Source organism: Hoplias malabaricus, chromosome 8 (assembly GCF_029633855.1).
Source record: "Hoplias malabaricus isolate fHopMal1 chromosome 8, fHopMal1.hap1, whole genome shotgun sequence".
Lineage (NCBI taxonomy): Eukaryota > Metazoa > Chordata > Actinopteri > Characiformes > Erythrinidae > Hoplias > Hoplias malabaricus.
In genome coordinates, this window is record NC_089807.1 from 20,762,647 (window position 1) to 20,775,782 (window position 13,136).

The 13,136-nt window shown below is 40.9% G+C and overlaps 1 protein-coding gene across 2 annotated transcripts in view; it reads right to left on the reverse strand.

Annotated features, from left to right (window-relative positions):
* prkceb (protein kinase C, epsilon b) overlaps window positions 1-13,136 on the reverse strand; it is a 121,797-nt gene that overhangs the window by 34,716 nt on the left and 73,945 nt on the right. For both annotated transcript variants that reach the window (XM_066678348.1, XM_066678347.1), the window contains exons 6-10: window positions 12,945-13,074; window positions 12,658-12,800; window positions 10,756-10,849; window positions 10,410-10,615; window positions 7,879-8,052 (exon numbers count right to left, since the gene is read on the reverse strand). In XM_066678348.1, the coding sequence (XP_066534445.1) occupies window positions 7,879-8,052; window positions 10,410-10,615; window positions 10,756-10,849; window positions 12,658-12,800; window positions 12,945-13,074 (747 nt within the window). The remainder of the gene's footprint in view (window positions 1-7,878; window positions 8,053-10,409; window positions 10,616-10,755; window positions 10,850-12,657; window positions 12,801-12,944; window positions 13,075-13,136) is intronic.

Below are 13,136 nucleotides of genomic sequence, written 5' to 3' on the forward strand. Positions count from 1 at the left end.
AAACTTAAGGTGGCGCCCCTACACCATCTGTTTTTAGTTCAGCCACATTTCACACTCCAGTTCGGCGGTGAACAGAGATCCTTTTTTCCCTGGACAAGTGCTCTATTTGGGACCTAAAAAACTGCATGTTCAACTGTTCAAGGGGTCAGAGAGTTGAGAACTGAATCAGGACACACTTAGGCAGTTTCAGCGCTGTAGGTCCACCGTCCACCCTCGAACAGAAATATGTTGAATGTTGTTGAGGTAATATTTATCATAGTCTCTTCTTTATGTTTGGAGAATGTTTCTGTGACACACCATTTTGTTTTATACTAAATATTTAACAAACAGAAAGTCATCTTGTCTGTCCCTATAATGACACAAATACATGGACACACCTCACCGTTACTGACTTTCTGACGAGTAAATTACATGTGCACACCTTTATGTTTAAACGAAAACTAACAAAATCTCCGGATTATTAAAGGACACCAGAGCGAGGTGTTACTCAAAATAAACGAGGCTGTGAGTGTTACAGCACCATTTTATCAGTCAGACCCTTATAGAAATGTAAGTCAGTAATAAATATCTAGTTCCAGCGAGAGCCCTGTTCCTTTATCAAGTGTAGATTATTTTGTTGATACAATGTCAAGGTGCTTGGTTTTAGAAATGTTCAAAAATAAGTAATAAAATAATTTTATATATTTATAGTTATTATTGTAAACAAAGACATTGATATGAAGCACCAAAGCTTCTCCAGACCTTCCAATGACAAGGGTATGCATTTTGGGCTTTCCCTTTTTTGAAATGCCAAAAAAACTCTGTGGCAATGGCTATATGGCTAATGGCGGTTCGGCTAAACTATGCTTGCCTAATTTCTCTTTACTTTTGTTGGACTGTGAGAGGAATCTGAGAACCTGGAGGAAACACATGCAGATGTTGGGAGAATACTCTTCACAGTCATGAACGCGAGGTGGGGCTCAAACTCATCTTCAAAACCTGGAGCTCTGTGACAGCGAAACTACCTATTGGCGTCAATGTGCTGCCCTCCATACAAATATAGTTCTTTGAAAAAAAGAGAAATAGCCGAGTAGCTGAAGTAAACAAAGGCAACAATAGGAATCATCATTATATAAACAACCAATTATAAATAATAAATAATCCAGTTGATAAGGAATATGACACAGAATGAAATTAGATCAGAACCTATTTTTTTAAATGTGAAAGCTGAATGACAAAAATGTGGGACAGGTATATGGAGCTATATTAGGGTCAAAAGTTTTGTTGAAACTGAAAGTTCAAATCTTGGGATTGAACTTTGAAAAATACAGTGCATTCAAAATTAAAATATGATTTTTTTTCAGTTAAATAGAATTTTGATACAATTATTAAAATTATTTTGATTTTTCACTTTCCTATATATTTTGATATTTGAAGCCTAATATTTTTCAGTTGCAGATTTTATATTCAGATTCAGATCTTATTTTTTTAGTTTCATATCTTTTTTTCGATCATAGATCACAGAAACAGTTTAATTTAAAGAAACATTTAAGGTGGAATGGAATATCAGACTAAGAACCTGGGGAATAAGGAGCTTATTCCGATTAGTCACCGGCTCGCTGCAGCTTTGTCCTGATGGAGCGGGTGCCATCGCCAGCAAAATGCTGGGAAACTAGTGTGGCTCTGGAACTATGCACTCTGAGTTTATAGCTCCTTTACTGCGATTGGTGCTGAATGTTGTCTAAAAGAGCTCACTATAAAGGAATTTGTCACTACAGTCAATGTTTTAAACGGAACATTGTGCATAACGTGAGTGTTCAGATATATTTCTCATAGTCAGTAGTGAGGAAGCTCCTCCGCCTTCATTGCTACGCTGTCAGTCATTATACCACACCCCTCTCCGCTGATGTCCCGCCTCCCACTGTAGATCAGGTCCAAAACTCAGAAACTGAAAAACAAGGATCCGAAAGTGAAAAAAGAAAGGATTTGAAAGTGAAAATAAGATCTGTGACCAAAAAAATAGATACGAAACTAAAAAAAATCTGAAGACCTGAATCTGAAAACATAAAATCTACAGCTGAAAAATTCAATCTCAAGATTTGAACTTTCAGTTTCAGATTTTTCCTTTGGCCCTAATATAGCTCCATACATGTACTGATGCCTTTGTGTACTGATGCCTTTGAACTTTGCTGTTAGCAAAATCTTTGAGTACATTGGACAGCATAGAAAAAATTGATTCTTGACCAGTTCAATCTCATTCTTTTCCTATACATTTTTCCCTTTTGTTCTTTTTCTTTCTGCATTTATTTTGTGATTTACTACAGCCTTTCTTTCCCTTTCTATCTTCCTTTACTCATTCTGTCAAAAGTGAATCAAAACACACTTAAAACACACTACAGCTTACAGTAAAATAGATGACACAGGCAAGTCATAGAATATAGTGACTACTCCTGCATTGACAGTAAGCAGAATGAGTGTGGCTCAGCCCCTGATGGGAGTCCATATTGGATAAGGGAACAGAAAAGTTGTGTGCTTTGGCTGTGGAGAGCAAGTCCAGGCAGCCGAGACACTGGCAGTGCATGATGGCAAATTAGACAGAGAAGGAACATGAAATGGAGCGAGGGAACGAGCAATGTCAACAAGAGGTCAGCCCGGCATGCTACGTGTGGGGTGACAAAGAGCTGATGAGAGAGAGAGGTGGAGGGAAAGAGCGAAGGAACAAAAAAAGAGAGGGGAGCACACGTCTGCTCACCTGCATTCATTCAATGAGATCTGATTAGGACAGAGAGTGATGGAGATAGTCCAGCACACTTTGGTGGGAAATGTACAAGTGCACAAGAGGACGATCAGTGCCCAGACACACATCTCGTACTCAGACCTATAATGCCTTAGTAAATAATCTCATGTGTTTTGTAGGCAACAGCACCTTTGGAGCTTTTTTGAGGAGAATTTGGAATTAAATTGGGTTCTTGCCACATTGCCGGCATCTATCATAATATCCAAATAACGTACACTAAACCAGCCAAGCACACACGGCTTGAGTAAAGTCATTAGCATGTGCATTAGCATTAGCAGACCCATAGCATGGGGTGGATGTGTATGCCTTAGTGTGTGAAGACAAGACCAACAGAGGGAGTAAGAAAGTTGAGAACTGTTTAAAATCGTAAAATAGTGGCACAGAAGTGGCAAAGTAACAAAGAGATGCTGCATGGAACATTTGTTCCAAGTGGGCTAATGCAATGTGTGTGTGTAAGGGTGTGTGGTGGGGAAAAGAAAACAAACAGCATATGGAATACCCATCAGGGCTGATAAGGATCAGCAACTCATGATGCAAGGTCTCCAACAATCGCCTGTTTTAGCAGCACAGAGCAAAGACAAGGATAATGTGCCCATTACAACAGACTAAGAACAATGAACGCAATGGGTGTTTGGAGAGAGAGAGAGAGAGAGAGAGAGAGAAAGAGAGAGAGAGAGAAAGAGAGAGAGAGAGAGAAAGAGAGAGAGAGAGAGAGAGAGAGAGAGAGAGAGAGAGAGAGAGAGAGAGAGAGAGAGAGAGTGAGAGACAGGTTCGGAGCAAGAATGTGGTTTTAATTTTGCTATAAAAAATGCAAAACAAAATGTGGTTGTGTTATGTTTAGAATACATTCCACTCACACCTACAGACACTTTTGAGTCGCCAATCCACCTACCAACGTGTGATTTTGGACCATGGGAGGAAACCTGAGCACCCAGAAGAAACCCACACGGACACAGGGAGAACACACCACACTCCTCACAGACAGTCACCCAGAGGAAACCCACGCAGACACAGGGAGAACACACCACACTCCTCACAGACAGTCACCCGGAGCTGGGCTTGAACCCACAACCTGGAGCTGTGTGCCTGTGACACCGTGCCGTATACAATTAGAAGTCAAACATACTACCATTAACCATTCAAGCATCTATGTCCAATACACTGTGTCTCTCTACTTGCTTTATTATATTATAGCTTCCATTATAGCATCCATTTATTATTAAGAATACATTTAAATTTGAGATTTAACATTAAATACTTCTATCCCACCTTTAATTACCAGCAACATAAAGCGACATTTTAGTAAGATGTCTATAAAATATAAATAGACAACCGGTGACTGTTTATCAGTCAGTATGGCAATTTAAGCATGGTGGTTAAAACTATTCATTATAATCAACATTAGTTTTGAAGCTCCAGTGAAGCGCCAATATAAGCATCGGCTGTACCACCAGGAGATCATGGGTTTGAATCCAGGTGATGCCTCAGCTGTCTGGGGCCAGGAGTCTAGAGAGTACAGTTACAGCAGAGAAAATCCAGCAAAACCCTGAGATAAAAGTTTAGGAAGGAAACAAATATTAGTCTCTACACAATGTTGCCCCTATACTGTAAAGACTGAGTGATTACACTACATTTGTCAATGTTTTGATAAGCTCCAGGGCTATATTACTGCGAATTTAATCCCTGCCTCAGATCCTTCCCTGTCCTTATTTGCACGGGTCTCAACCATCCGCTGTGGGTGCTCCAGTTTCTTCCCACAATCACATTGTAGGTGTAGTGATTTTCGATCGTGTCCATAGGTAAGTGTATGAGTGACTGTGTGAACGTGATGCTCTGTGACAGACTGGTGCCCTCAGAAGTACTGGTCTCCTCTTCCAGCCCTCCTCACAAAACTCACTCCCTTTCTTCTGCTTTTTTCCATCCTTAAACTGGCTGTTTCCGCTTGTTGCGACCTGTTTCCACAGTTCCTTTCCCTTCCTTTCCTTGGTCCTCCTCGAAAAGCCCCACCCTTCTCTGCTCTCTCCCTCCCTTTGCTCTCGGCCACCAGGACACAATGTTCTTGGGCTTGTTTGGGGAAACGGTAGAAATAAATAAATTAGAGGGAGTAGGACGCCATCATTATGACCAACCGCAAGTTCGAGCCAGGGAGAAAATAAACAAAAAGGCCAGGCCAAGCTAGGTGAAGGATGCCTGGGCTCTCCTCTCTTTAAACCATGTATGAATTTGATAAAAGCCATAAACTGGATGCTGAGTGCTCAGAATTTTAAAGAGAAGACTCTCTTGTTTCTCTACATTTAAATGTCAAGTTTAAGCCTCAGTTACTCAGTTCTAACTTGATTCACAGTCCAATTTTAATCTGTAGATTGCTGAGCAGAAGGATTTGATGAATGGGGTCTTCTGAGGCTCTTCCAATGGCAGAGATTAGCACTGTTGTTCTGTCATTACATAAAAATTATATTTAAATTCCTAGCCATATACATGAATATATGACGTTTTATTTTGTGTCCTTCAGTTGCATGTTTATTGAAGAAAATAAATATCCAACAGGTTTCTTATTAAGGGCGGCACGGTGGCGCAGCAGGTAGTGTCGCAGTCACACAGCTACAGGGGCCTGGAGGTTGTGGGTTCGATTCTCGCTCCGGGTGACTGTCTGTGAGGAGTTGGTGTGTTCTCCCCGTGTCCGCGTGGGTTTCCTCCGGGTGCTCCGGTTTCCTCCCACAGTCCAAAAACACACGTTGCAGGTGGATTGGCGACTCGAAAGTGTCCGTAGGTGTGAGTGAATGTGTCTGTGTTGCCCTGTGAAGGACTGACGTCCCCTCCAGGGTGTATTCCCGCCTTGCGCCCGATGATTCCAGGTAGGCTCTGGACCCCCGCGACCCTAAATTGGATAAGCGGTTACAGATAATGGATGGAGGTTTCTTATTACAAATGTTTCAAATTAAACTATTTCTATTAAAGTAACTATGCATCTGTATTATAAAACTACACAGAAAAATATACAGTAGCATAGTGATCCATAAATAGTACCTGCAAAATTTACTTTAATTAATTTATTTAACAAGTAATTAATTTATCACATGTTGGAGTAGTGTATGTTTGCTTTTGGCTCGTGTTTCTACATAGGTAATCTTTACATTTGTGAGATTCCAGACAGGCATCTAGACCTTCAGCTCCTGCCATATATTTTCTACTTGGTTACTATATTCTAATGCCCATGAGAAGAGAAACATCCCTATATTCTGATGCTTCCATCACTGACCTTCACTGTGGGTATATTGTGTTTTTAGTATAATATGCATTTCTTCTATAAAGACAGCAGGTTTTACTCAGATGTTACATTTTTGTGAAACCTGACCATACTATAATCTCCTGGTAATCTTCAGACATGTTCAAGCGTTCTGTAGCAAAACTCGAAACAAGTTTCAACATGTCTTTTCTTCAGTAATGAAGTCTTCTGGTATGATCATGATTGAAGATTGTGATGGTGCGTTCAATGCCTGCGGTTTTCTATGTCACAACTTTACCTGCTGCTGATTTTGAATCATTCTCAGATACTGGGCTACTCTTCTCCCTATAATCTGACTGAGCGGATGGAAACCTACTGAGGATCGCCCCTATAAAGTTGGTTAATTGTCAATTGATGTGCCTTCTACTAAAACTTTTACATTATCCAAAAATAATGTAGGTGTTGAGAAATCCCACAATAACCAGTGCCATTGTTTTGCTGTTTAACATGATACAAAGGTCTCAAGAGTTCTTTGCCTACTCATCATTAGATGTTCCCTGTGTGTCTTTTATTTATTCACATTCAGGAGATTGGTATCCATTTAACAAAGCTTGGAAGAACTAGCCAATCCACATTCTGCACTAACCCAGCTGATCCTAACTATGTAATAAACTGCTTTAGTGATGTTTCTTACTGTGTTTAACTATGTTAAAAGTATTCCCTATGTCAATCTACTTAATTTCTTCTTCACAGGGTGACACGCACATTTTGAGTCGCCAATCCACCTACCAACGTGTGTTTTTGGACCGTGGCAGGAAACCAGAGCACCTGGAGGAAACCCACGCAGACACAGGGAGAACACACCACACTCTTCACAGACAGTCACCCAGAGCGGGACTCGAACCCACTACCTCCAGGTCCCTGGAGCTGTGTGACTGTGACACTACCTGCTGTATCACTGTGCCACCCCACTGCATACATGCCTGTCTGGGAAAAAAAAAAAAACTTCAAAAATAAAAATCTTAACAAACTAGAGGGTGTCAAACACTGTGTGCTCAAACCTCTAAAAATGGGTTCAGTGAATGAAGGAATGAAAGAATGTACATAAATATGAGATAGTAGGGATGTGCAAGCCTTGAAAATTAAATACAAGTAAACTGAAGTTGCTGTTTGTTTGTGTGAACATCTGAACATGGAAGTCATTCTGACTCTCTAGGGCCTGAACTGAGCAGACAATCGCTACAGTGCAGAACGTCATATAGTGTGGGTTATGTCTCCACCTAGTGGTAAAATATGCAAATGTCAACATAAATGGAGTGACGTCAGTACTACTAAAGTTGTGCGAAAGGATTTTTTTTTTTTTTGGTTACCGTTTGTTCCAATTATTTCTTAAATATCTCAGACCTACTGATTGTTTTGTACTTGTATTATGCCTGGCATTAGTTGTATGTTTGTATTGTTTTCTAAATTTACATCAAATAAATAAATAACATTAAACAAAAAAGGGGGGCAGGGGGGAAGGGAGAGGGTGCAGAGGGAAGGGAGAAGGTGCAGGGGGAAGGGAGAGTGTGCAGGGGGGAAGGGACAGGGTGAAGGGGGGAAGGGACAGGGTGATGCTCTTCTAATCCTATTCCTCTGATTTGTGTTTGTTTTTATGTTACACAGTTTTTTTTTATGTGGAACACCTCATGCATTCACTCACTCCCTGCCCCCTTCACTACCTCACTCCCTCATTTGGGCACAATGCAGGAATACACCATCTACAGGGTGCCAAGCCGTAACATTCACTCACTCACAGTGGACAATTATGCACAGCCAATCCACCAATCAAAAGCCAGATAAATTTGATAAATAATAAATCTGGTCTGCCTCATACCTTGGTCTGGAAGCAACAGAAGAGTTGAGTCAGATAGGGGTGTTTTCTGGCCAGAGCTAAGATCCGTTTCTCTGTTAAAGTGCAGTCCACATCATCATCCTGCAGAATCACATCCTTTTTCAGCACCTTCACTGCGTACACTTCATCTGAGCCTCGTAGCTCAGCCAGCATCACCTATAAACACATAGACACACACACCACTCTTATTAGTGGATTCAGTTACTGTTAAGTCACACAGTTCAAATGTGCACATGCAGTTTGTATAACCTCCTTAGAAAATAACTTCAAACAGAATGACGCTCTAAAGCAGCTGTACATAAGTCTAAAGTCACCATGTTCAATGCCATGCATCAGTTAGAAGGGTAAAACCATGCCAGGAATTGGGCTTTTGAGTAAAGGAACTGCATTCTCGGGAGTGGCTTTTGTAATCCTCCACTCAAGGGGCAGCACAGTGATGCAGCAGATAGTGTCGCAGTCACACAGCTCCAGGGACCTGGAGGTTGTGGGTTCGAATCCCGCTCGGGGTGACTATCTGTGAGGAGTGTGGTGTGTTCTCCCCGTGTCCGCATGGGTTTCCTCCGGTTGCTCCAGTTTCCTCCCAAAACACACATGTGGGTAGGTGGATTGGTGACTCAAAAAGTGTCCGTAGATGTGAGTGTGTGAATGAATGTGTGAGTGTGTGTGTTGCCCTGTGAAGGACTGGCGCCCCCTCCAGGGTGTCTTCCCGCCTTACTCCCAATAATTCCAGGTAGGCTCTGGACCCACCGTGACCCTGAACTGGATAAGCAGTTACAGATAATGGATGGATGGATGGATGGATGCAATCAAACCACAGCACTGCTTCAACATGTAAAGAATGTGAATATCCTTCCCAGAAGAGTAAAGGCTGTAATTCCATCAAATGAAATACCACCCTTGATTTCAGAAAAAAATGCTGGATGGGATGTTCACAAATTTGTTCATACAGACCAACAGGTACATCAAAATACATTAGAAAATCATCAAAAATTGATTTATTTCAGTAATTCAATTCAATAAGTGAAACTCGTTTATTATTTTGTTTCATATCAAACAGAGTGATCTATTTCCAGTGTTTATTTCTTTGAATATTGATGATTATGGCTTACAGCCAATGAAAACCCAAAAGTCATTATCTCAGAATATTAAAATATTATATAAGACCAATTTTAAAAAATGATTTTGAATACAGATATGTTGGCCTACTGAAAAGTGCGTACAGTATATTGCACTCAATACTGGGTCGGGGCTCCTTTTGCATGAATTACTGCAACAGTGTGGCGTGGCATGGAGGCGATCAGCCTGTGGCACTGCTGAGGTGTTATAGAAGCCCAGTTTGCTTTGATAGCGGCCTTCAGCTCGTCTGCATTGTTGGGTCTGGTGTTTCTCATCTTCCTCTTGTCAATACCCTATAGATTCTCTATGGGGCTGAGGTCGGGCAAGTTTGCTGGCCAATCATGCACAGTGATACTGTAGTTATTAAACCAGGTACTGGTACTTTTGGCAGTGTGGACTAACCCTGCAATGAAATCTGCAACTCCATAAAGCTTGTCAGAAGAGAGTAGCATGAAACACTCTAAAATTTCCTCATAGATGGCTGACTTTGAACTTGATATAACACATTGGACCAACACTAGACTCAAGCAGCTTGGACTGTGTGCCTCTCCATTCTTCCTCCAGACTCTGGGACCTTGATTTCCAAATGAAATGCAAAATATACTTTCATCTGAAAAAAAGACTTTGGATCACTGAGCAACAGTCCAGTCATTTTTCTCCAGAAGAAGGTTCTGCCTTTTTCTCTGGGTCAGGAGTGGCTTGACACAAGGAATGTGACAGTTGTAGCCCATGCCCTGGACACATCTGTGTGTGGTGGCTCTTGAAGCACTGAGTCCAGTAGTAGTCCAGCGAGTCCACTGCTTGTAAATCTCCCCCACATTTTTGAATTTCCCGTTCCTGACAATCCTTTCAGTGCTGTGGTTATCCCTGTTGCTTGTGCACCTTTTTCTACCACACTTTTTCCTTCCACTGACCTCTCCATTAATACGCTTGGATACAGCAGTGGGGTGTCAATGACTGCCTTCTGGACATCTGTCAAATCAGCAGTCTTCCCCATGATTGTGTAGCCTACTGAAACAGACTAAGGGACCGTTTTAAAGGCTTAGGAAACCTTTGCAGGTGTTTTGTGTTGATTATTCTAATTTCTGAGATAATGACTTTCACTGGTTTTCACTGGCTGTTAGCCATAAGCATCAACATGTAAAAAAATTAAACACTTGAAATTGATCAATTTGTTTGTAATGAATCTTTATAGTATATGAGTTTCACCTTTTGAAATGAATTACTGAAATAAATTAACTTTTTGATGATATTCTAATTTATTGAGATGCACCTGGATAGTGTTAAATCAGTGAAAATTGATTTTGTGAGAAGATGGAAAAACTGCGTAAGAAACTATAGAAAAATGGCAGGGCAGATATTCTGGTAAGTGAATGTTGAGTTTCAGAGTGTGTCACCTTGCCAAAGCTGCCCTTGCCGAGTACTTTAATAAAAGAGAAATCCTCCAGATTCATTCTTTTGGTTTGCAGTGTCTTCACTTCCCCATTCTCTCGGCCCTCCCCCGTCTCCTCGGCTCCAGCCTCATTTGGAGAAGAAGGAGCTTCTGGTTTTAGCTCCTCTCCCCGGTGGTCAAACGAAAGTGCTTTCCTGATGTCCTTCATGTCTGCACAGAAAGAGTCATATATCAGATATAATTTTTAACTGAAGTGTACTTGCTGTAACTGTTTTATTTAAATCACACAGCTTAAGGTGTAATGGTTCAATTTAAGTTATAAACACTGGACGCTGACGGGTTATTCATACCCTGCTCGCAAGGTGAAGTTGGAGCCGATTTGGAGCGATCCTCCTTTGACTGCGGTGATATTGGCAGAGGCTGTGGGTCGGGTCCTTGACTAATCTGTATGTAGCATCATCATTATCAATCTGTACAAGACTTTACATCATCCAAGAAACAGAAAACACACACAAATACTGCTTACAGTAGATATGAATGGACGGACAACTGAGTATAAAGGTGCAGTGCCCTAAGTTAGAGGTATGAACTAAAATTAGGCCTGAAACAATAGCCATTGTTTATTGTGATAATGTGCTAAACTATATTATTGTCATTTTAAGACATTTTAAAGCCACTGATACAATATTATAATATCATAATAGCTTTTGCAATAGCTTATTAAGTTTTATTCAGGTATTGCAATTGGAACATAATTTAAAAAGAATACATTTTTGCCGTTTATTCTTATGTAAGAACAAACACACAACAGAATGGGCAATACTGAGGTCAGCAAAATTATTGCAGAAATGTTTGTATATTTTATGATAAGTTGACACTGTAATTATTGTGACAGGTCTAACCAAGAGAGGTGTTGGTTTTCACTATATGGACTACTATATGCACAGTTTGAACAGGACTACTGTAACATCCAAATGTTTGGAAAATTGTAAAAGTAAAATTCATAGCACAATTATTATTTTATAAATATTGTGCATATGTTAGTTATGAACTGAGCATAAATTAAATTCCATGCTCTGTTTTAGTGGTATACTCTTGCCATGCAGCTTCCACAAACAGGCACTTTCCATTCTCAGGTTTTGCAAGTACATTACCATAAGTTCAATTCAAATATAAGTAATGTTACTAAGGAAACTTCAATAAAGACATAAGGTAATTCAGTCTAGAATGAATACATCTCATTGCATATTTGAACTCCATTAAAATCAGCTCAGCGGCACGGTGGCGCAGCAGGTAGTGTCGCAGTCACACAGCTCCAGCGACCTGGAGGCTGTGGGTTCGATTCCAGCTCCGGGTGACTGTCTGTGAGGAGTTGGTGTGTTCTCCCCGTGTCCGCGTGGGTTTCCTCCGGGTGCTTCGGTTTCCTCCCACAGTCCAAAAACACACATTGCAGGTGGATTGGCGACTCGAAAGTGTCCGTCCGTGAGTGTGTGTGTCTGTGTTGCCCTGTGAAGGACTGGCGTCCCCTCCAGGGTGTATTCCCGCCTTGCGCCCGATGATTCCAGGTAGGCTCTGGACCCCCCGCGACCCTAAATTGGATAAGCGGTTACAGATAATGGATGGATGGATAAAATCAGCTCATCTGAAATCAATTACATTAAAGTAGAATAGGAGATAAAATTAATCCAGTTCAAACAGAGCTTTGCCAGCTTATCTTTACAACTAGATTAAAGCAGGCAGCAATTTAACAGAAAACAACTAACAAGAGGAAAGAGCGCAATATGCACAAGAGCAGTCAGAATTTTAAGTATAGCAATGTATTCCACTGCAGAGACAGAATTAAACATCGTGGTGTGATTGTTAATTCATTCATTCATTGTCTGTAACTGCTCATCCAGTTCAGTGTTGCGCTGGGATTGGAGCCTACCCGGAATCACTGGGCCTCTAGGCAGTGTGTGATTAGTGCAAGTTAAATTTAAGCTAAAAGAAATGAGGACAAAGAAAATGACATATGTCATTTATGCCAAAAATTTTCAATATGACAATATCAATTTAAATAGTATTAGAATGATAGTAACTTTATTCTGGGTTTTACAATTTACCTCTTACAAGTCAAAGATATCATCAAGAACTGATAATAGTGTGTTTCTCAGTGTGTGGTGGCAGAGATGGTGGCATTTTTAAACCTTTAGGTCTGGGTTTAGCCAATGCCCATTCTGAGCCTAAATCTTCTGTCTGATCCCTTCACTTGCCTTTTTCCTCCTCTGTACGCTGCTGGAGATTTTATCAGGTGTGACTCCTAGGTCAGACAGCACTTTGGCAATACCTCGCGCGTCCACCCCACAGTTTGGAGCTACATTACTTTCACAGCGCCTGTGTACATTCATTTTACAAACTAGAGAGACAGAGTGTGAGAGAAAGAGAGAGCATTACAGATTAGAATATCATTCAATGCATATGTTAGCATGTTGGTGTGTGTTTATATATCTCCACAGAAGGAATGAGAACTTGTTTTCCTATTTCAGATTGCTTTATTCACCTTTGCACTGTAGTCCTTGCCGCAACAGCCCCCACAGTAATGAGCCACAGTGGTCACAGAAAGTAGGGACTTTGTAGTTGTGAATACTAAATTTGTGAGGCATGTTCACACTAAATCGCTGAGATCCAACCTGCAGGGGGCGACCAAGAACGCACAAGAACAAGAGATGGATGTTGATTCTTTGAGTAAATT